The sequence below is a fragment of the Syngnathus leptorhynchus genome, chromosome 7 (genome assembly GCF_054491065.1).
Source record: "Syngnathus leptorhynchus isolate UIUO chromosome 7, UIUO_Slep, whole genome shotgun sequence".
In the NCBI taxonomy this organism is placed as follows: domain Eukaryota; kingdom Metazoa; phylum Chordata; class Actinopteri; order Syngnathiformes; family Syngnathidae; genus Syngnathus; species Syngnathus leptorhynchus.
The window spans coordinates 7,254,817-7,279,827 of record NC_141201.1 but is presented as its reverse complement, the minus strand read 5'-3'; the positions used below and the strand labels follow the sequence as shown (position 1 = coordinate 7,279,827).

Genomic DNA, 25,011 nt, shown 5'->3' with positions numbered 1-25,011 from the left:
CATGCAAAAGAAAATCCCTAAAGCATTTTTTAACAAGGCACATAAAATTCTCCGGAAGCCTTCATGCAACCCCCCCCCCACCACCACCACCACCACCACCACCATCCACCCTTATTATACTGTAAAGTCTCTCAGCAGCTCCTTTAGCACCAAACGTTTATACCTAGAAGCAGGAAGGCATGACCATAGCAAAATGTCTGCTCAATTGCACTAAATAACTAAAACGGCATTTATGTGGCGTACTCTCTGTGCTTTGACTACAATGCACAATAATAAAAATAAGAAGACGATGAGGAAGAAGAATCTGATTTTTATGCATCCTACACAATGCTGTTGTTTGTCAACTTGCTACTATTTGTAAATAAGCATCCCCTTACCGCTATTTATTTTGATAATGACTGTTCTTTTCATTTCATTCGTTTTTTATTGACCTGGAACCCTTGAGCCTATCCCAGTTAACTTAACCAAAAGATCAACTGGAATGGGCTGAATACAGGGCAACTTGGACAAAGCACCTTTAACATTTTATTTTGCAACCAGGTTTTTTTTTTGTGTGCAGCTGAAAAAAAGTCATAGTTAAACCACTGAATTGCCAGTAATTCTGACTGATGTGTCAGTAAGCCAATTATTTCCTTTCATAGTTGTTAGTAGTTGTTAATTACGAATTGCTTATGAGTAGCGGTCAATAAACCGTACCTTCTGAAATAATAAATCACTTTGAGACAATCAATTGCCTTGCAAATAATTCACTGCTCAAAGCATTGGCCCTACTCTGTAGAGCTCTATCTGCTGGCTACCCTTACATACTGCATTTCAAGGGAAACAAACAAACCTTTTGTTGTTACTTCATGGCTGTGATGGGTCTCAATTTTATATATAGGTATGAACCACATCATATTAATTACAATTATTACATTCAAATGTCTGGTAAATTGCAAAGGCTGAATTGAATTAAATGGATTTACATACATGCAGTTGCACACGACATTTTTGACTTTGAAATATACACAAATTAATAGCTAACCTGGGTTAATCCATCTATCTGTCCGTTCGTCGATTCTGTAGGTATTGTTTTTCATGCTGTACAAAAGATGGTGATATCGGAGAAGATTTTCACTCTCGCCTCATCCCACTCCCACAGAAAAAAAAAGAAAAATCCCCATTCCAGGAGTATAATGATCCTATCACATCCCGTTCAGGTGAAAACGACAAGCTGTCCTGTTCCTGTTCAGCATGACTCCCACTCTTGTACCCCTCCTATTTTGGAGGCCAGCTACAAAATAACAACAAACAAACCAGCTAATATTGCATTTTATACAATACAATACAATACAACTTTATTTATATAGCACATTTAGTTACGCATTATTTAGTTAGTTAGTTATTGTTTTTTATTAGTTTTTCAAATTTACTTACGCATTAAGGTTTTTGTTAGTTTACATTTCAATTATTTTCATGTCCAACCAAACTTTGCTCATGCATCCGCCATCTTTTTCAGGGGCACTAAATGATCTTTCTCTCCTGGAAACCCCAGGACTTAGGATCAACAACAGGACAGTGTGCTGCCTGAAGGCAAAAATTGTTTTAAAAACAACTTCTCTGTATCCTCACTTTCTGAATACCGTATGCCAACTGCGCGTGCATAACTAAGGGAGCGTGACAGGAAAGCCTATAGACCCTGTCCCAATTTCCTGAAGAAAAAAAAAGAATACAAGTTGCCCAGCTATCAAAACACAAATCATTGCAAATTCAAAAGCGATGGTTTTATGATTTTCAATCTCACAGATGATATGCCAAAAAAATTAAGCACACAGTGAAGAGGACAACGGTTCCCTAGTTGCAATACTTCCACAGTTCTCTCACACCCAGCTACAAGTTATGAGGTGAAAAAGTCAAGCTGAGAGGCGGGATTTTGCGCACATGCACGTGACACGCAATTTGCTGCAGACTCACCATGCTGTTTCCCCTGGCAAAGGTCCAGCAGGGGACTCCTGTATGAGACGCGATCCGTCAACTGCAGCACCTCATGAGGAAATCCTCCAAGTTCAAAAAACAAACTTCCATTCTTTGTGACAGCTCCTCGCATGCATGCATAGATCTCAGCCTACTAACCTAATGTTGATCCTGTTGTTTCATTTGCGAAGATCAAGGCTGGGCAGATTCCAAATCCTATTGGTTGCAACGTTAACTTCCAATTTATTTATTATTCAAGTACACGCCTTCTCTGTGATCATGCAAAAAAAATTAAAAAAAAGACTACCAGTGCACACGCAGTACATATGGCATTGTTCTGCTCTGCCGTACATGCACGGCAGAATTATTAGAAAAAAAGAAAGAAAAAAAAACAGAGAATGAGAGAGATGCTCACATCGTCATCATCTCCTCAGTGTTGCAATGCGGACTGCAGCCGTGAGCAACATCTCTGATCCACCACATTGCTCCAGATCCGCATGCACCTTGAGCCAATTCTTCTCAAATGTGCGACTCAGGTGGAGTGATGACTGGAGGAGGAGTAGGGTGCGCTGGCGCAAGAGAGGTGGGGATTGCTTAATGATTTTATTTTTTTTCCCTCTAAAAGCCAAGATCCTCAGTTTGGTACAAATGTACGGAATTCTTTGCAAGTACCTCCTTCGGCATTTAATATTAAAAGAAAAAAAAATTGGGCACCCATGATAACGTACTAGGAAAAATAAAGCACTCCATATCACAATTGACCAACCACGGTTGTTAACTGCAGTGGGTTGTGGTTGCTGAAGCACTGAAATGACAAGAGAATATCTGCTTGGGTGTGTGCATATATAGGTTTATTGCTTTTTATTTACTTTTTGCTTGTTCCCTTAATTTTTTTGTGTTTGAAAATTGTATATATTTACTGAAGGGCAAAGTATTGTAAAACGGTCAAATGTTCAACAGTCAATATATTTAATTCATACATTTGCTGAAAATGACAAAAAAGTTATATTTGGTATATATTCTTAGAATTAATCGGGTTAATCGGTAATAGATTTTTCCTTTCAATTATCGTTATCGGAGTATGGGTGGTAGTGGTAGTAGGAGTAAATATGGTATATAAATACGAACAAAGAGCTTTTCTGCGATTTGGAACAAACGTTTTGACTTGCTTGTAAAATAATCCAAACATTTTTGCTGCACACTCATCCATCAATTAGTTATGCCTAAGTCTGTCTCATTGTGTAGCCGTAGGGACATCATGTTGCGATAAAGAAACTTTAGTAGGAATCATGTCATCTAAACAAAGAACCTAAAGGCTGATTTATAGAAGGGAGACAAATTATACATGGGCAATTTATTTATGCTTTAAGCAATTGTTAAACATTATGTCTGGCTGTATCTGTACTGTTAAAATTGTTGTTCTTACAAGATTATTTATGTGGACTTCATTTATATTAAAAAGAGAAAAAAAACTAAATAGATAGTGTAAATTTGGTAGCTTAGCATTTAAACGTGAACATTTTCAGCTATTGCACCGAAGCATGCAACACACAGCCACCAACCAGCTGTTGTCTGGAATCAGATGTATTAAGAGTCTTAATTTAAAACTCACTCTTGAGTCACAGTTCTGCTTGTAAGGAACTCTGGACACCTGCTCTTAAGCGCTTTAGAAATCAATACATTTGTCAACGCTGATAAGATCCATCACCATTTTAAACACATATCATTTTTAGGATAACGGGTGAGTTTATCCCCCCCGAACTGCCTTTGGGCAAGAAGCAGTGTACATACTGAACTCTTAACCCATCAAAGTGTGGACAGACAATTATTCACACTGACATTCACGTCCATGGGCCATTTAGAGGATCCAATTAACTTAGCATGCAATGGGACTGTGGGTGTAAATTAGAGTACTGAGGCAAATTCCACAAAATCACAAGAACATGAAAATTACACAAAAAAGAGTCAAAGTTGAAATTGTAAATGAATGTTCTTTTTGACTACGCTGTTGTGTCTGCCTTTGCTTATTCTTTTTGGAGGGTCACACGTGAGTCACCATCTATCTTTCTTTTTATTTTTGCTATTTCTTTATTTAGTTTTTGGCAGTCTTGTTTGACTTTAAAAATGTTATATGACACAGTGACAGACATGAATAGGATGCACTGCATCAGTATCCAGGAGAGTGTGCTGTTTCACGATTTAAAAAAAACTCTTACTATACTAAAATGTTCTGTACTTGAGTTCTCAGCCATACAGTAACATCCATCCTATATATGTCATGTACAAAAACTGAGAGAAAAAAATAATTGATCACTTCATAAATTTACATTTAGCAATAAATGACATAAATGTTTATAAAAAAAATGCTTCAAAAGTGCACGTTTCAGCAATGAGACAAAAAGAGTAGGAAAACCATACAAATTTTTTTTTTTACATGTGTAATCTTTTCATGTGTGAAATCAAGACAATCTAGTTGGTCCACTGTTGGTCTGTTAAAACACTCACACTGACACCATGTGCAGGTGCAGCACTACAGCTGGTGAATATCTCATGATTGTTTTCTGGCTGCCACAGCTTGACCTTTGACCTCCTCCATCTGGCTCTGACATGGAGTCCTCAAAACTGCTGTATGGCTCACAGAGGAGGTCAACAGGCGCCTTCTAAGGCTGTCAACTGTTGTTTCATTAGCTCCTCTCATGTGATTGTGTAGCTTGGCCAGCAGAGAGCAATGTGAAGCTTGTGATTATGGGAGATTCCATGTATTTATACGATAATATTGAGATATGTATGCTAAAAACACTACAGATCAGGGATGAGCAACTTAATAAATGCTGGAGGGGGGGGGTCATTATTTTTTAACAGTACTAAAGTGGAGCCACTTCCTTACCAGATGAATGACAACATTGTCATTTTAAAAATTGACAACATATGTGCATTTGTGCAGAATGCATGCTCTTAAAATATTAATTTTTCATTATACCTTTTTCAATGCATGCATAGAAGATCCTCTAATCAACGAGAAAGAGTTTTAAACAAACAACACAAAGCACATCCTGTGATTTTTTTCTCGATTGGAAAACGGTTTCAAAGGTATTAAAAGGTTAGCTTCACCTTAACAATTAATCTCTTCTCCGCCATCTTACTCTACAGAATAAATTGGACCAAATTTACCCTGCTATCCCTGTCTGAAAGTGCCCCGGTTACTGCAACCCAAGACCTCAAACTTCCCTTTCACATATGCAACATTAAATACCTACATACATATTCCCTCCAGGCTGTCAGAGCTCTTCAACCTCAACTATACCCTACTTTTAAAGAAAATAGACGATGACCTCAACTGTTGGAACAAACCTCCACTCACAGTTGGGGAGAATCGCAACAGTCAAAATGAAAACTCAAATCTATTACCTCCTCTCCATGCTCACCATCACACCCGCCAAATAATGGTTCAAAGCATTGGATTCTATAACAACTATATTTTATTGGAAACACAAGAAACCTTTTGTCTAATAGGCAATCTAACACAATTTAAACTTCCAGCACAACACGGATGCCCTCCGCACACCTCTCTGGCCATCACCGAGAAAGTTATCATGCTAAACTGGAAAAAGAAACATTTATGTCATATCTCCTACTGGATCCATTTATCAACACAACACATTCTAAGAGAAAAAACAATTGAGAAACACAACATATCACTTTTCAATGATACTTGGCATTTATTTCTCCACCAATTACAAACCATCCAGAATTCATTTACAGAATGATATCCAAAGCCATGTTCATTCATTCCAACTCAGTCACTTTAAGAAAAAAGTTCTTACTTTTGCTTTTCTCTGAGAGGTTTGTTTGTAATATTTGATTTCACAATAGTATAAAATGTTTAGTAAGGCCATCCTACTTCTACAATCGAATTTTTAAATAATACTGTAACACAACCACAGATATAAATCTTGCCATCATCTGTTTTATTTTGGAACCATAACATTTAATAAATACAAATACAAACAAGCTTCATGTCTTAAAAAACAGTATCAAAAAGATCATACAATATGACTTAATTCACAACAGATAGGTGGCAAATTAGGTGTGAAGTGAAGCAGAGCAAAGGCGAAATCAACAAGAGGCTCAAGGTCAACAGAGTAACAAGAAGCAGCAGAGCATCTTGCACCTTCTCAATGCTGCCCAAAAAAAAAAAAAAAAACATGAAAACTCACTAAAATGCCCCCCCCCAAAAAACTAAAACAAAATCTGCCTTTGTTTCACTTTAAAAGTTCACCTTGCCACCCAGGTTTGCTGTCACATCTATGTGCAGCTGTCATTTAAAAGGCATCACACTCCCACATATGGACGCAGACAGATTCTCACATTCATACATGTCTTTACATCATCCAGTGAGAGCACTTGAAGTCAGTCGCTGTAGTACAGAAACTAAGGATGTGCTCCAAAATGGACATTCAACTGAAACTCACTCAACAGCCCAAAGCTTCCATTCAAAGGCTGCCTTGTTAAGCTGCTGAATAAGTTTTAATTTTATTTTATTTTATTTTTTAAAGCAAGCAAAAATCTCCAGGAAAATTTCAAGACAGGAAGCAGGTTTGTAGCGTCTGTTTGGTCATCTCCAAGGTCACTGATCCCTAAGAAAATTCTGTCATTCATTAGAAGTTTTTATCTTCTAATCCTCTTCTGGTCCTCTCTGTCCTTTACAATCTTAAAGCTGACGACAAGGTGGGTGGGAGATGGGGATGGGGGTAAGCGTGGAACTTGATTGGCCCAGTGTGCAGTTCTGGGTTTGAGTGAAGTGTCACTTTGGCAAAGTCGTCATCGGAGTTATTTGAGCGTTCTGTGTTAGCTCAGTGTCTCTGGCTTGACCGTTTATCTCGAGCTTTCATCACAAGTTCATCTTCGTCTCTTGAATCTAAAGCGGAACAAAAGTTACGATTTTAGTTTTGATTCAAAGGTTGATGATTGGCAGGCGACCAGTTCGAGGCATGAAAAGCACGTACCGATGCAGTCGGGGCAGCATGAACCATCTTTGCGAGTGATGTTGGAGCAGGTCAGCAATGGACATTGTTTACGCTGACATTTAGTCACACCATGCTGTGGGAAAGAACAGAGGAACATTGGTTGGACGTGTTCGTAAAAAAAAAAAAAAACATGCTTCACTTTTATTAAAACAAACCCAGAGGGACTGGCCGTGGTTACCAAACAAAACATTGACACGTTATTTATTGAAGTTGATATTGAAAACGACTGATCTGGCAGAAGCAACGCGACTACTTCTACTTTGGATATCTGAGGAATGTAAGTGCAATATTTACTTTTCGATGAGTTCAGTTTTAGTGCTCTCAAGGGAAATTTCTGCTAATTACATTATTTCATGCGCCTCAAGTCTCTACGTTTGTGAAACAAATAGGTCTTTTTTTTGCTATGACAGTGCGTAGGATGTCACGTGTCGTTGATCCTGTGCACTGATCTGGTTGATGGCTTTCGATGGCAAACAGGGGGAACCGCATCATCTTTTAGCCCAAGCCACAGCTGATGTTGAATGGACCATAAAATTTGATGAGCCTGAACGTAACAATGGATAAAGGTATCAGGACACTACTGCCACAGGAGGCTCAGCTTTGACGAGAGAAGGCTTTCTAAATTTCTCCACGTTAGAAGCATAAAATCATTCCGAATATTTTGGTGAAATGAAGAACTAGAATTCAGCGGGATCTGCTAATAAATTAAGAGGTTGTCAATACTTACATCACACCAGCAGTTGATGCACTTCATCTCTCCTACCAACGGCACCCACGGATGCCAGTTATCGCTGTTCTGGTAATAGTTCTTGCCAAATTTGCAGTGTCTCGGCCCATCCGCTTGCATCATGTCGGTGTGTTCCAGGTCGCCGGGGATCTTCTCGTCATCCGGACATTCTTTACAGCAATCTGATGGATTTCGTCTCACCGGATGACTGCATGTCAACGTTGGACACGTCACTTTCTCACAGTGTACTTCACCGGTTGAACCCTGCAGAGGTGAGTACCAAAGATGAATTCGAGCAAAACACAATAGTCACAAAAGCAATGTGGCAATACCGCAATGAACTATAGCAATGAACGACGTAAACTGAGGGCCCAGATGTCAGACGCTGCTCACAACCCCAAGTTGCACATTTATAGGACCTCTGGGCATTGATATGACACATATATTGTCTATTAACCTGAATAACAGTCCCCCATCAATGTCTTTCTTCTGCATTTTAGCTGTCAGTTTGCCATTTCTGAGAAAATGCTCATTATATTTCCACAATTTACTGAAATGACCTCGTGAGACGTGTATTCAGGACTGTTTCTTAGGAGCGAACACACGTTAAATGATCCATTAGGGGCCTTGCAAAGTAAAGCCAGATGTTGAGTGCTGGTGCATGTATACCTTGCAAGTGCAGACGGCACATTTAATGTAACCAAAGGGAGGTACAAAAGGATGCCATGTCGTTCCAGGCGCGTGCATCTTCTGGTCTCCTTCAAAATAACAACCTAAGAGAAAGACGTTAGATTGTTGCCTTTGGAAAATACCCAAATAGTTTGCAGTCTATACTTGCAAACAGACACATGACACAAACAAATTCCAGATGAGACGAAGAAAAACACACACCTTCAGGATTTTCGTCCGCTTTTTCTGGAAGTTTTATGTCCTTTACGTCTTTTCTCTCTGGGTGGCAGGAAAAGAAAAGAGACATCATTATTACTGATTATACGAAAAGTAGGACGCATACTATCAGTATTGTCAGACAGACAGACAGACAGACAGACAGACAGACAGACAAAAGACAGAAAGATACAATAGTGGTAGTAAAATCAATATTTTTTTGGACCACCTAAGTGAAGTTGAACAAATTTCGTGGCACACCCGATGTTCTCTTAAGGCCCACTGATCTAACTTCAATGTCATTAAATAAGAATCTCACCATCACAGATTGGGCAGCATTTATCGTCAGGCTGGATAGTTTGGGAACACGTCAACACCGGGCAGATTACTGGATCACAGATTACAGTTCGCTTCTACAAAGAGAGAAATATGAGATTATATTTTCAAAGTTATGTGTCACTGTGTTTCTTTTTAGTTACCTGACAGCTGCAGGAGAAACATTTATCATAGTTGGGAGTCCAATGGGATCCGTGAGCGTGGTACTGGTTCTCAAAGGAGCATGTATGAGGGTCTTTTTTCAGCACTTCAGGATCTTTGAGAAAAATGTCATCAAATTCAGCCTCGTCTACGTCTTCTTTTGTCCCAAACTCGCAGTTGTTGGAAACATGAACCTAGACAAAATGACATGTTTGTAAAGGAGGTTGAAAGGAAGGAAAGCGAGACATTGCTGGACATGTTTTAATTGCTGCTAAATGTAGCTTCACTGTTCACAGATGACCTTTTCTGTGTTCGACCTGTTTGACATTTCAACAAATTGATTCTCTTATTAACTGGAGATATCATCAAACCTGCCAGTGCACTTAAGAGTCAAAAGTGAAGCATTCTTACAATATCTGCACAGATGGACTCTAAATGTTTGAGGAAATAACTCCCTTCTACATCAAGTTTAGTTGAAATTTATAACTATGAATGCATATGTTATAAATAAATCACAGGAGATGAACAAGGACTAAGCAAGGAAACTTCACAAACCTGGCCACGAATTTCTCCCCTTGGGTTCAGCTTGGTGCTGACCTGGATGAAGGCTGTTCCTTGGTCCAAGTGCTGCAGTAATTCTGTACTGATGTCCTTTAGAACCCCCCGAGCCTGGAGAAAACAGATTGAGATTATGTTCGGAATCTGTGCTTGTGGGTATCCGATTCAGTGCCGCATCCATCCACAGTGTCTGTGGGGATGTACCTGAGAGCCATAGAAACCAGTCAGCAGTCTCTTGTGGTTAACACTGCTGTCATCCAGCTCCCCGATCTCAGCGAGGCCATGCAGGTGGGCGTTCACTGTGAGGTCATCAGCCTTGCTGAGGCCCGACACAACAATCTCATAATGAAGGTGGCAATATTTGTCTACTGACACCCAGGCGTGGCCAGAAGCGCCGGTTCTAACTGGGGGCGACACAAAGTGCCCGGCAAGAGGGGTGGGCAACTCTAGAGGAGAAAGTGAACATGAATTATATATTAATTATATAACTGGATGAGTTGTGGTGATAAATGTTTTACAGGTGAAATTGTGTCAATCAATGAATCTTACCATGTCTTGGAGCCTCCAGGCCGCTATATGGCAGTGCTTTGATTTGACCCCTTAGTTCTCCCTCCTGGTTTTGAGCCGTAGCCACATTGATGAAAAGTTCATTCTGCAGCAGCATGTGAATGTTTCGGGCCTCCAAGCGACTCCAGCTGCCCACTGCTCTTCCCGTGGCCTTGTTGTACTCCGGCGTCAAGTCGTAGAGTATTGAACGCTTATTTCGTCGCCTTGGCTTCAGCTCAATTGTGAGGCCGACCATGTCTCCGGTGAGACCCGCAACTTGAATCTGAGTATGGAGTGGAGTGGAATTTATATTGAAATTACAGGTGTTGGTTATTTTTCTTCTAAGAATCCAGCAAACAAAGATATTTTACAGTATCAAAAAATCTACACTTTATATTATATATCCGTATTATATATATTTATATATGATATGTATGTATTGATATTTATTATATATATTGAAAACCTATAGCCATTTAAACAGCAACACTAGTTCAAGACCTTTCCCATTTGTAATACAATAAATGTGTCCCATAATGCGAAAAATAACATTCATTAAACTCAAACAGATCCATACCTGATAATCCAGCGTGCCGTTATCATGAAGGTTAAAGATGGCCGAGCCCGTGCCTCCCGTCTTCCCAGGAGTCAGTGCATCACCGCTGGACAGCACGCTTTGGATGGCTGAACCACACACGAAGTGACTTTCATCAAAATCTACTTAAGACTGTTTTCATGCTCATATTACTGAGGTTCAACACATTCTCCCCACAGGGTAATCCCCTCTTAAAACTGCCGCAGATTCTCCATGACAGCACGCAAAATGAGAAAATGATTACTGTCATATTTGCTTCTTAGATGAGGGGAAAAAGGGGCGTGTGATACTCGCACCGTGCTAACGTTCACATATCCGATGAAAAGTCAACGAGAGCACTATAACCTACAACATCTGATCTTGCAGACCCATATGGCCATTGAATATGTGGTGCATCCACAAAAACCCACCCAAGGTAAAGTCTTGGTATGAGGTAACCTTTTGCTGAATGCAGCAGGCTTAAAAGGATTGAGAGGAATTAGAAGCAGAGGGTGATAACATTGTATGAAAATGAAAAAAGGGGCAGAAAAATGCTGAACAAATGTGGCCATAGATATACTCAGAGACGGAATGATGAAGAAGAGGAGGAAAAACAAGAGAGGTGAGAGTGAAAAGGCCGTGTTGGGTTTAAATTCTTCACAAATGACATCACAGCACTAACAGTGACAAACAACAAGGACTGTCAAGTCCAGCAAACTTTCAGGCATGTAAGCTAACTTTAGTTGTATGTGTGTGTGTTTCTTTTGGAGGCGGCACGTGAGAGGCTTAGCAAGATTCCAAGTGCAATTTTCATACTGTATGTTAGGACCATATGTGCTTCAACACTGACAGGCTATCATGCTGTCAAAAACATTTTTGAAACTTCTGCTATTTCTGTTGATCTGGAGGGAAAGAATGTCAAACAAAAGATCTAAAAGTCAGTTTTAGTTTCATTAAGCAAATTTGAGTATTATTAAGAATGAATAGAGAATGACACCAATAGCAATGAATGGAATGGTATTTTTTCAACTTGAAGCTGACTTTGGAGCGGGAGGTGTGGTTTACACTGGCAAGGTCACAAGTAGGGGCTGTTACTTTTGAGAGTTTTTAGAATAAATTATTTGATCAATCATCTATTATCATCTATTATCTGAATTATGTGATACGATTTTATTTCCCTGATTATTTTTGATTTGCCAATTATTTCTCTTTATTTGATATTATTTGGTGATCAAAGGCAAAAAAACAACAGTTAAGCAATGTCCCACATGGAACATTGTTGGTCATTGTTCTCCAATGTAAAAGCAGATGTTTGTAAATGTCATTTTGATTAAATACAAAGGATAAGTCAGTCTGCTTTGCATGAAGGATGAGAGAAATCTGAGAATTGTTACTTTGAAAGTCTTAAATCAGATTTGGACAATCTTCAGTTTAGAAATGCCTCAAAAAAATGACTCAATTATTGAAATACGAGGCGATTAATTCGATAATCAGTTTGTTGTCGATGCGTGTAATCAATTCATTTTGACATCTCTCACAGGACACATATAGGCAAGCAACTATTCACATTATTCATTTACAGCTACTGAATGGACATGTTATCAAATAACACAATAAGCATGTTTTGGAAATATGGGAGGGAAACAAAGTTTGCAGAAAAATAGCACGCGAGCATCGGAAGAACATGCAACCGTTCTCAAAACCATTGGAAAAGTACTTTTTTTTAATCCAAATGCAAAACAGCTCACTTCTTGCAAGATCTTCAATGCAAAGACATAACCAAGCATATTTTTTTGTTTAAACAATGACAGAGACACTTGCCAGAACCATGTCTAGTTTCAACAAAACATACGTTTGGTTGTACTTACTGTCACAGGATTTTCTGCCAGTAATAAATCCAGAGATCTGCTGGGAACGGTGACCCTCTGTTGCCACTGCGATCTCCAGCTGCCCACGAGAAAGCCAGAAGAGTTCCCGGCTATTCATGTCTGTCAGCACCTCTGCAAAATCTGGATCCTGCACAGATTGGAATGGTAAAACAAAAATTGAGAATCTGAGAGAACAAACAGCTAACAGTCGTTGAACTGAAACCATATTCCTCCTGTATACAAAGCCAGTCACCCTTAATGAGCACATCAAATATCGACCAAGTGTTTCCACCTTCAAAACATTTCACAAAGATGAGCTGAGTACAGCCAAGTCAAGCAAGAGTGAGAGGACAATAAAATCTCCCGCAGCGAAATTCAGTAACCACATGTGCATCAAGACCACAAATATCATCAGAAACACATATGACTGTGTTAAAAGGGAAAATGTTCTTTACAATAATATACTATACACTACTCTAAATACGATATTTTGATAAATGTTGTGATTATGAAATATGAGTTAAGCAGCATAATTCACTCTTTGTATCTATCTCAGTGTACGGCTATTTTGCCACTTGCTCTCGACTGAAAATGACATCACAGTTGCCAGGTCTCAGGTCACAACCAATCAGAAAACCCATAGATTAAACAGATGGATCTTTCCTGTTTAATCCAACACTAGTAGGGCTGCATAGATTACAAAGAAAATTTGGGGTTTGACTTTCTCTTAAAAAGTATCCCAGAACTCACGTAAAACATTGCCTTTAAAATCTGGCTTGCGTTGCATGCTGAGATGAATTCCTCCTCTACACTCTAGAAAGATGTGAATCGGTCAGAACACCAAAGCAATATACTAAATACTGGGCAGATGTACACAGGCGATGACAAAATGTTACTTTTGTGACCCTGGGGCATCAGCTCAGTATAAATATACCTCAGTATAAATATACATGTCCCATAAATATGTGTAGGGAGAGGCCAAAAGAATCTAACAAGTAATGGGCACAATAAGGGTGACAGAGTATTGGGGTGAATTACTGGTCTTCACAAAGTATGGCGTCGACACTCATTACAGGAGAAAGAAGGATGATGTGCAACATGTTTTTGGATGACTTAGTTACTCAGCTGGATCCATAATGAGTCAGTGTATTGCATTTAAGGATGTTAAACAGAGGTCAGCGCAAACATTTTACATGGTCACGCTCGCCCACAGGCCTGAAAGTGACATATCGGGCCTTCGTGCCATTCCAGGCAGAATTAAAACCAGGCTCTCCTTTCATCGATTGTCCTTCCTCCCTTTTCCTCTCTTCATCCATCTCAACCCACAGACCACTAACTACTGGCATGTGTAAGAAGTGTGGACGCAGTCCATCTTCCGTAACGCACCTCCCTCCGTCTCTCATCCCGGCCACACATCTGTCTCCGACCCGCTGTCTTGCGCTAGAACACTTTCTTTTCTCTTCCATCCATTTTTCCTTTTATCATGTCTCAAAGTAGTTAGCTTAGATCAGACCGATGGCGACAACAAGCGCGAGGATGTGGTGGTCAGACCACTTCCATCTCAGTATTTTTTGCTCTTTAACTGCAGCAACAACCCCCTAATTTTAAATCTAGGCCAAAACTCTTAAAGTACCTCACTTTTGACATGCTGCCGAGGAGGTTATGTTTCTATCACTGTTTATTTGTTAGTTACAGCTACTATGGAAAATGTTGGTGGAATGATAAGTCAAGGAAGAACATATTACATTTCAAATATAAGGATATATTTGATCGAGTTATAAGGCAGGGCATTTTTTAGGTTAATTTGAACAGTGCAAACATCTTGGCACAAGTGGGAGGGGAATAGTCTGCATTGCATTCCTAAATTTGTTCTTGTATGTTATTTTTGTGTTGTTTGTTATCAACTGCTTGGACTGTTACTCACATGAGATGTGATGTTGGCCTGGATCTCTCTCAGGATGTGCTGCCTGTAAAGCAGTTGGACTCGAATGGGAACCAAAAGGGGTTCTGTGGAAAAAAACAAAGAGAAACTGAAACCGATCCCTGGATTTAAGACTTGTAACAAATGAAATGATAGACTAAGTCATAGAATTAAAATCAGGACAGAGAAATACCCCTCCCCCCAAAAATAAAACACACTAAGTGTTCTCTTTTCTTACTGTAAACATTATCATGTATTCAACTTGATCCCTTTACCTTTGTCTTTGTTTTTGATGAGGCCTTGCAAGATGAGGATGAAGTGGAGGTTGTTCTCCATGTCACTCAGCGTCAACATGGCGATGCCTCCCATGCCTGCGTTCTCCTCTTCTGATGTCAGTGTTGAGCTGAATGTCTCTGTTCATAGTGAAAAATAAACAAACTGAGTATTTGTATTTCCTTACAGACCTTTGGAAATGCAACAATTCTGCCACTATGTAAACAGAGATTTTCGAGCAAAAACACAATCATCTTTATCCATTGGGGTGTTATAAGCAGAAATGTTGCTATTTTAAGCGGCCTTATTGTTACATTGTCTACAAGTCAAGTCAATTTAATCAAAAACATGTCTCAAAGGGCTTCACATCGTCACAGTCGACAATTATTCTTGACATCCCCTGATCTTAACTCCCAGAAGAGCTGTATGAGAGGACAAAAGCAGCTGCACATATGCAGTGTGCCGAACTATTACTACTGTAGTGCTTCTTACCAAATGATGTGTGATTGGTGTAAAACACGTGATGGATGAGAATTAACTACCGTAGTTTCTTGACTATAAACCGCACCCCAATATATGCCGCACCAGGTACAACTAAGGGAAAATCCAGTTTTGTTCAGATATACTGAACTGTAAGCCGCAGGTATTTAAATATTTGATTTCCTTATGGAAGAGGAGATGCACAAATCACACAATATTATCAAAATCATAAAGAATTTCATAGATAAACCTCTCTGGACTATAAATCGCAGGGTTCAAAACTTGTGCAAAAAGTAGCTGCTTATAGTTCAGAAAATACGGTACTTCTTTTGTATCTAAGGTGTGTCAATTATGCAATGATGTCTCCAGAAAGCTCACCAGCAAACAGAGCCCTGTGTTTGATGATCTTTCCTTCTACTTCTTCTTGTTGGCTGGCTGACGTGCTCATGCGGACGCGCAATTGCTCATTCTGTAACTGTCGTAGAAGAGGCTTGGCAACGTTTTTCCATACACCACAGATCTGTCCGCACAAAACAAAACAATAACAAGAGAAAATGAATAAATCTGAAAAAAATAAAATTGTCGGGTCAACAGAGAAACATTTATCCAATGACACTTGTCGACAACACATCAAACGATTGACTTCTCTTTCAACCCCAGGCTGCAAGAGAAGAAATATGTGCGCGTGCCGGCACCTCATAACTTAGAGTTCAGGGGTAATCTCCTTTCTAATTAGCCTATGTTTGTCCCCTCGCTAGGCGGTGATGTAACAAGTGAAAAATGTTCTTCTTCCCCAAAGTTTTGCCCAGGCAAACTCCTTCGTCCCTTCTCATTCCTTTTCTGCGCTGGAGTGTTTTCTCCACGGCTGCCTGGTGTTTGACACTGACATTTATCTTAAAATAATAATAGGCCAATTTCTGGGACCTGTGTTTAAAGGGCTCCTGCCTTACGGAGTTGCGTGTTCAGCCTGAAATGGAATGTGCGATGTGTGTATTTTGGCAGGAAGTGATATGTAGTGATAGCTTCAGACATCAGGGACTATGCGGGAATACATTTAAAGAAACTACTGTTAGACACAAATAAGCCCTGACTAATTTATGAGGATAGTCACAGCCTTTTGAATGTGATACGTCAGAAACTCGAGGCACTTTACCTGAGATGTTCCATTTTCTACATTCTAGTGAGTAATTAATCGACTGGTTCATGTTTGGAGATGTTATGAAACCAGAGACTATGTGTGCATGCTGCTGTTTATTGCTGCAGCATGAGTTATGGCAAAAAAAAAAAGTCATGGAGTCAAAGCATATATCATGAAGTGGGGGAAGCTTTCCTCTCTCAGGAAACACTTTGACATCCATGCACACGTCATAAAAGGACTCCTAAGAGAAGCAAGATGATTTAATTTATCCAGATGAAGTCTTACCATGTCGGACTGGCCCTTGGGGACTTTGTATTCAAAAGCAGTGGCACCATCTGTACCCAAGAAGATGATTTTACTGGGATGGGCCATTCTGGAACAACAATAGATAGATAATTATATAGTGGTGTTGCAATTATTTCCTCTTTTGTTTTTCTCCTTCATAGCAACTGTTTACTTTTGGTATGTGATGGAGAAGGCCAGGCTGGTTCTGGTCAAAGAGAAGCGAGCTCTGGCAACAGCGCTAGAGGTTGGCAGCCATGATTCTGTCACTCCTGTCAGCAGTGCGACAAAGTCTGCAGAGAAGGTGAGGGTAAAGTTGGTCAACAACACATGAATCATCAGACTGTTATTTTTTTTTCTCTGAATAAATATTTCATGAGTGATGTCAGTTTTTAAGTAGTTTTTGTGTAAAGGGATGGTACTGACCAGTGCGACTCTCCTCCGGGCCCATATCCTCCGAGCTCAGGTAGGATCTGTCGTTATAAGATTTGTGCAGGTCGTCCTCCTTCCCTTTGCCCTTCTCATGGAAATACTCAAAGCTGTCCAGCATTGGGTCGGTCTGTTTCTTGTCTTCTTCACCTACGCATAGAGAAGAAGCAAACGCTGTGGGAATGCACGTATGTTTCCCACATCTACAATTACAATCAACTCATTAGGTTCAAGTAACAATTTTCATAGTTATTTTCTCCTGAGGGTATTGCAACGCCTATTGTCTTTTGTCTGGCAAGCCCATACAAACTTCCCAAAGCACATCCTGCTACATGTTCACCAAAATCTGGTGGACAGATGCGACAATAGTGTCAGCCTGCTGCCTTTGTTCCCACATTTGCATTTGAGGATGAAATATGTGAACATGGGCAGCCAAAGAGGAAGTGTGGCAAGTGAGAGAGAAGAAAAGCAAGATGTAATAAAACAAGGCGCTTCCAGAGAGTCAAGTTAATTCAAATCAGTGCTGACTTTATTGTCTTTTGGAGAGAATAGAGAGAATTGAGCCAGGTCACAATGAAACCCGATGTTAATGTAATGTTATGTAATATTTGGACATCAAACAGAACTTCAGAATTTCAGATTATTTGGGCCCACTCTGCCTTACACAATTGATTTAGTTCATCAACACACAGGATTTTCAAACATGAACAGTGTTTTCAAGTTTTCTGTTAACATATTTTCCTTTTGTAACTTGGCTGAGCTACTTTCGTTTGTTTCTGAATGTCATTGACTGTTCTGCTTGACATTTTATAAATGCTTTAGGTGTTGTAAATTTGCACAAGTGAAGCACATTGAGGTCCCTTGAGTATGAAATGCGTGCAATCAATAAAGTTCCCTGTATTGCCATTTAAAGGTTATGCCACATTACTTCAATCAGATTCAAGTCTGGACTTTGACTAAACCGCTCCAAAACCTTCATCGTTTGTTCTTTAACCATTCAGAAGTTGACTTGTTGATGTGTTTTCAATCGTTGTTAGGATCCTGCCTAAAAACATGCCTTTCTAAAGAAACAAGACTTTTTATACAACGCACTTTCGGGGTTAACGGGATTCCCAAATTCTGCGGGTGGTTGCGCGATTGGACCAAATTAAGCTCCCTGGGCACTGAGGTCCACTTAAATTTTGGAAAGTTAGGACGTTAGGACTTAAATGATATTTTCTAAATTTTAGCGACCGCTCTGTTACAATAATGTGACCAGCGCGGTGCAGTTGCGCGGTCGGCGGCGCGCTAGGTTGCGCGTTCGGCGGTGCGCTGCAGTTGCGCGATCGGACATAATTAAGCTCCCTGCGCACTGAGGTCCACTTAAATTTAGGAAAGTACATCAGGACTTGAAAAATATTTTCTAAATTTCAGCGACGGCTCTGTCACAATAATGCGACCAGCGCGGTGCAGTTGCGTGGTCGGCGACGCGCTACGGTTGCGCGTTCGGCGGTGCGCTGCAGTTGCGCGATCAGACAAAAATGAGCAATGAAAAATTGAGGTTTTCTTTTTTTTGTTGCTTGGAATGGATTACATTTTTTTCCATTATTTGTATTGGGAAAACATGATCTGGCATTCAAATGATTCACTTCTCGAACAGCCTTCAGGATCGGATTGTGTTCGAAAACCGAGGCTCCACTGTATTACTGAATGCTCAGGTGCACCAGCTACATACACACAAATGCACTCACACACCTTTTCCATCACTTGCACAAATATACAAGCTGCCTTTGTGCCAAAGCTAGGACGAACACACTCAACCTTTTCCTTCAAACATAACCACAACACATACACAGTCTTGACCCTGTCCCGATTTTGACATGTCACACGCACAAACACACACTGACAACAACACACACAGACGCACAAACACACACACACACATACACACACAGAACTCAGTGTTGTCACACTGATGGAGGCTGCAATGTTTTACCTTTTACTTTCCATTCCATTACCAGACACAGAAAAAACACCCAATCTAGAGTAGCATGTACCCCACAAAGTGTGTGTTTGTGTGTATATGTCTACGTCAGTGGAGAAATATGTTAATACGATGAAATTGCAGGGTCTGCAACAGCATGAGACAAAATAGAATGGTGGTGTAGAAAAGTTAAAAGACTTTTTTCCCCAGGATTTGTCTCATCTTAATTAGACAATTAATTAACCTCTTTACGGGGCCCAATTGATTATTCCCGTTCCTGAATTTGCAATACTACATATGTATGTATCAGTGACAATAAGTTGGACACTGCAAGGGAAGCTCAGCCCCATCCCCTATAAAAAGTGGTGAAATATACACTGCTGTGTGTAAATTTTATTGACGAAATGAGCTTTATCCCGCTCATCAGATGCTCACTGTCTCTGGGGGTTTATGGGGCACTGGGATGCCCCGTACACCCGGCTTCTGGTATGTAAATTGTGTATGTGTCAGACAATAAAGACAATAAAGTCCCAATTGTCCCTGTAAACATTAAAATTGCAATCAGGACACATAACCATAAAGACACTATGCCAATAAAAATGTGAAAGATATTATCTTAAAACAATTTTTTTTAAAAGAAAATATTGTCTTTTCAATTACAAAAGTGATAATCTATATAAACTCATATCACTAAAATTAATTGATTTTACAAATGAAACTATTTACTATTTACACTATTTATCAAATTATATGTATAACCACTATAGTTAGATTGTTGTGTTCTTGGGATTCTTGATAGTGCTTAAAATAAATGTATTATTATTGTTGTTGTTGTTATTGTTATTATTATAAATATATTAATATTATTATTAGTGATAATTATTATATATATTAATATTTTTAATATAATAATAATGACAATAATAATATAAATAATAATTTTGTAGACTTGATGAGAGAAGAGGAAATGAAGACCGTTTTTAACGTGAATTACCTTTTGGGCAGGTTTTGCAGCAGTGTCCTGGCAGCAGGATGGGATCATCACAGGCTGGATTCGGACAGTCCTGTTTTATGTTCTTGCAGTTGACTTTTCCAAATATCTTCCCACGGCGACTCTTTTGCTGCACAACATTATTTGAAATTGATATGTTTAGCCACGACACAACATTTGCTTATATATAGACTTCATGCAGTAAAGAAGGTTGAAAACTTACAGGGTCACAATGACATTGTACGCAATGCATTACACCAAAGGGCTCCCCCAAATCTGGGTGCCATGTGTCCTCCAGCGAATAGAACCGACCCCCAAATGAGCATCCTGTAAAAGAAATAGTGTTAAACAATACATTCTTTATTAGATAAAACATTATAATGTTAACAATTTGGCATGACTTTACTAGTACCTGATGTTTTTGCGTCAAGAAATGTGTGACACAAATAAAGTATTTAACTTTGCAGCGAACCACAACATCCTGCTCATCTCACCTCTGGTATGTTGGATGGGAATGAAACTCACAGAATGCCTCACATGTTTGGAGTTTTACAGTCCGGCATCCTGCCTCATCTCAATGATGCATGCATGGGAAACATTCAACTTTCCATTCTGCGATTATCAGTGATTCCCTCACATACTATATTGTGCTGTATTTTCCAGATTTTCCATTTTGAAGAACGCAGTGCATAAAAAAGTAGATGGTTTGATTAGATTTTTAAAAAAAAATAGTTTCAGGAGAAATGCAGTGAAAAACTAATCTAGTTTGAACACGTACTGTTTCAACTTTCCTGCCAGTGTCTTTTATTATTGCTATGGTAACATCTTGAGTTAGTTTTGTGCACGCTGAGAATAAACAGGTTTCCATTGCCTCCTATTAAAATGATTGCACTCTTCAACTAGTCCAAACTTTGAGCCACTTCAGCTTGAAATGAATCATCTCCAAGGAGCACATGCTTGTAATGGAAAGTCGATTGATTAGAGTTTCCATTGCGGAATTACACGTTGAGGCGCACTGCCGAGTCGTTAGCTGCCTCGTAAAATGCTGCAGGAGGCTTTTCGAATGCGCGGGGATTTTACACATTCTGCACATGCATCAAATGTGGTTATGACTCACGCCTTTAATTTACAAATGAAGCGACGTAGACGAGGAAACTTGGATTTCGACAGGCAAGGAAAGCAAACACTTTGTCAAAAAAAAAAAAGGGATCGTCATAATAATAGGTATATTTCCGATGGGTATAATAAATAAAAGTAGTAATAGAAGTGGCTTACCTGACAGGCCTTTGGAAGGCAGAGGTTCTCTCTCAGACTGGATGGGCAGCGAGTGAGACTTGAGGCGTGAGGCGGCCTCCACGCACGAACACACGCAACTAAGCGCGCACAGTACCGCGCAGAGCACGCGTGGAACCAGCATCGCCGCGCTCTGTTTGCTGGATTCAGCCCGCGAGATTTTTCACCACCCCCCAAAATTAATGTAGACAATTTTTCTAATTGTTTAGCGAACACCGATAAAGTCACCTTTACGTCCAAGTGGTGCTCTTTTCGAGACCAAAACCGATATGACAAGTTCAGTGCAGTGTGGACCAGAATTCTCTTAAGGGCCGTCCCTCTCTCACTTTTATAGCCTGCTTCCCTGACAGCTTGAAACAACCACCGGCTGGGAAGAGAAGAGGGGGGGGGGGGGGATAATAGGTGGGATCGGTGATGGGGGTGGGCCAAGGCTGGATTACCAATTGGAGTCCCCCCACCCCGAACCCCCTTCCACCACTAGGGGCCCCAAAAATACAAACTTATTCCATGAAATGTTAATGGCTTGATTCATTGCAAATTATGGACAGGTTTAACAGGCTCACCCTTCAATTCTCTACTCAGTGAGCAGTTTCAAATCACTCATTGTCAAATTTAGAATTCTTTATTGATCCATAATGAAGTATAAGAATTACAACAGAGAGCGATCGAGAGAGAGAGAGAGAGAGAGAGAGAGAGAGAGAGAGAGAGAGAGAGAGAGAGAGAGAGAGAGAGAGAGAGCAGAAAAAAGCAAAAATGATACGTATGTCTTTATACAGCTGTATTTCAAAGCAAAATGAAATCTCTCCAATGCAAACACATTAATCAATACTGTACATGACTGTATGTAAAATGAGACGAAATATATTTTCAGATTTATGTACTGTATTGTTAAAACTGAAGTGCATGTGTGTCTGTAGGTGGCTGAACACCCCCCCCACCAACCCACCTCCTCGTATGCTCAGACCTAAGTGACGGAACAGAAACGAATGAAAATATTTGCAATAGATTTTCAATTTGTATTGGCTCTCTGCAACTTTTTCCTTCTATTGTTTCTTTTGGCTTAGTCGAAAGCTCAAACCTGGACACTTCGACTCAAAATCCCATGTGTTGTGATGTCATTCATTTGAGTGAGCCATTGTGCCAAAAGCTATTTTAAGTATAATTTATCTCAAGGACATTTTTAGACATAAAAAATAAATTGACATCATACCCGAAATGCTTGTTGATATATGAATTCTAACCCATTTGTATCTGCAACAACAAGCCATTGTATAAATCCATATTTAACTCAAATCAATAAACCACTTTTCAGCAAGAAGCGAGCGCATTTGCTGCCACATTTTAACATTCCATACTCCCACCTTTCTCGTCAGAGACTGTGGGAAATATTTCCACAAGCAACACTCCCCTCAAGTGTCTTTATGCTGCGTAAACGTGTCACATCCAATGTTTTTTTGTGTGCCAAAAGCGCCGAGCGAGGTGTGCGTGCAAGGTGTTATTTTAATGCATATGTCACATAACGTCTCCTGTGGGAGCCACTTCCCACAGGGTGTGGGGATTCACGCTGCAAACACCCCAAACAATGAGAGTCGATGATGGCCTGTTTGCACTTCATCATTGGGTGCTAAGCGACCCTTTTCTCCAACACTGCACAGTCATTCATTAGGCAGACTGCATTCGAAATCGTCCATTTGAGAGTCCACAAAATCTCAATTGGCAGTACTGGGACAATTGTGTATTGGAGAGAATCCAGTTCATGTTTTCAAACTACTGGAGGAAGGTAAACCCATTGCGCTCTGATTAGAATACCATATAACAGTAAATACTATAGCCTATACATGTATAGGTTAAAATCAAAATGTACCGTACACTGCAGTATACAGTACATTTTGATTTTTACTTTAAATTGTAAACAATTTATTATTATTATTATTATTATTATTAAATCAGAAATGCAAGTAAACTTTTTAGTTTTTTTTTGGCAATGATTTAACCATTTTAAATCATTCCAAAAATAACAGATGTTAATTTAAAATAAAAATTTAGCCTATACATGTATAGGCTATACATAATGTTTACTGTTAAAATATGTCCGTATTTTTTTCTAGCACGCCAGGTTGTATTCTAATAATATAATATGTAATGTAGTAATAAACTTGGTAATAGTTATGAATTAGAGGCTTGACAAGTGGATTTCCCCTTCCTGAAAGTCATTGCTGCATTATAAAATCCTATCGCTCGATTGATTTCGGCATGTAGTCACACTTTGTCACTTTTTGTTGTATGCACACAGAACTTCCTGAAATGGAAAATGGGATGAAGCAACCTTGTTTATTGTATCCCACCCTAATTTTAACCAAATATTTTGTTTACATGACACATCCATCCATCCATCATCCATCCATCCGTCCGTCCGTCCGTCCATCCATCCATCCATCCATCCATCCATCCATCCATCCATGCATCCATCCATGCATCCATCCATCCATCCATCCATCCATCCATCCATCCATCCATCCATCCATCCATCCATCCATCCATCCATTCGTCTGTCCGTCCGTCAGGTCCGTACGTCCGTCTAAAATAAAGCATTCTACCAAGGAAAAATAGAAACGGAGCAGTAGCAGATTTCCAAGCGGAAATGCGTGACCATTAAAAGAGCATATCTTGCGCGTGTGCGTGAGGGCGTGGGCGGTTACACATGCATAATGGTGCGTAATGGTTCCATTGGATGGATTTACACTCTCAATCACGGCGCTGTGTATTTGCCGGTGACTGACAGACGTTTGCGAGGCCATTAATACTGATTGTTTAACGGCATCACCCCCCCCCCCACACACACACACACACACAATTAACTTCTCCTCCCCCAAGCTGCTCTGCTTGACAAGAAGCGCCCGCTTGGGACAGCATCCTGTTTGCAGCTCGGTCTTGGAGGTGTGAATATTAAACCCATTGAGTTATAATAGCCTGGCAGATGCGCGACCACCTACCCCCATCTTCCAGATTCGGCGCTCTATTTCACCACCTGTTCCCTATCCCAATGGTAGTTGTGTGACTTTGTGTAACGTTTGTCTTTAAAAGAACGCAGGGTTATCAGTGTGATATGATTGAATGGCTAAATAAATAAATAAATAAATAAATAAATAAATAAATAAATAAATAAATTTAGGTCGAAGAGACTGACGCACACATTTTCCTGGAATTCAAATGAGCCACTTCATTTCTGACTCAGGTTTGGATAAGATCATGTAATGTCGCGTCTCCCGTTTTTTTTTTTTTTAAACGAGAAAGTTAAGATTAGGGCCATTAAGATAAAGTATTTCCCAACAACAGTAGCCTCGGTTGTTAATCCAACTGCATCGTTGCATATCAGTAGAAGCAAGATGTGGCGGGGAGCAAAATAACGCATCAACTAAACAAGAGGAGCATGTTGCTTTTCAGCCACTGTTATGCTGATGTCAATAAAGATGGTAATAAGAGGCGTACTGCTCACTTGTAAAGCTAATTTTCACCCTGCTTTTGCAGCGGAAAGATGCGAAAGGGTCTTTCCTCTCTCAATGTGCAAATTGTAGAAGTCTTGCAGAGGCAATGTTTATTCATACTAATGGCATCGATTTACAGAC

General features: G+C 39.8%; 1 protein-coding gene and 2 long non-coding RNA genes across 3 annotated transcripts; 1 reads left to right on the top strand and 2 right to left on the bottom strand.

Annotated features, from left to right (window-relative positions):
• Window positions 1–206: 206 nt before the first annotated feature.
• On the bottom strand, window positions 207–2,719 carry LOC147054496 (uncharacterized). The gene is made up of 3 exons (XR_015066749.1): window positions 1,954–2,719; window positions 1,612–1,691; window positions 207–1,273 (listed from the first exon to the last, which is right to left on the bottom strand). It is a non-coding gene; the product is annotated as an uncharacterized LOC147054496 (long non-coding RNA).
• Window positions 2,223–12,034, top strand: LOC147054495 (uncharacterized). Its single transcript, XR_015066750.1, has 3 exons — window positions 2,223–2,536; window positions 7,846–7,979; window positions 10,743–12,034. It is a non-coding gene; the product is annotated as an uncharacterized LOC147054495 (long non-coding RNA).
• Window positions 5,563–21,524, bottom strand: chrd (chordin). The gene is made up of 21 exons (XM_085917059.1): window positions 21,368–21,524; window positions 20,316–20,419; window positions 20,096–20,222; window positions 17,136–17,288; window positions 16,885–17,002; window positions 16,713–16,800; window positions 15,668–15,809; window positions 14,812–14,949; window positions 14,540–14,622; window positions 12,616–12,763; window positions 10,751–10,857; window positions 10,177–10,456; window positions 9,832–10,073; window positions 9,625–9,738; window positions 9,072–9,263; window positions 8,912–9,005; window positions 8,599–8,655; window positions 8,377–8,480; window positions 7,708–7,971; window positions 6,960–7,053; window positions 5,563–6,871 (listed from the first exon to the last, which is right to left on the bottom strand). The coding sequence occupies exons 1-21, from the start codon at window positions 21,507–21,509 to the stop codon at window positions 6,807–6,809; spliced, it is 2,856 nt and encodes a 951-aa protein (XP_085773185.1). The 5' UTR covers window positions 21,510–21,524; the 3' UTR covers window positions 5,563–6,806.
• Between the last annotated feature and the right edge of the window lie 3,487 nt (window positions 21,525–25,011).

Coding starts and splice junctions, on each gene's coding strand:
- chrd (XM_085917059.1), bottom strand. CDS start 21,509: ATGCTGGTTCCACGCGTGCTCTGCGCGGTACTGTGCGCGCTTAGTTGC. Junction 17,289..20,095: donor CTGCAAAACCTGCCCAAAAG/GTAATTCACGTT, acceptor CTCTATGCGTAG/GTGAAGAAGACAAGAAACAG. Junction 9,739..9,831: donor CTGGTTTCTATGGCTCTCAG/GTACATCCCCAC, acceptor TGTTTTCTCCAG/GCTCGGGGGGTTCTAAAGGA.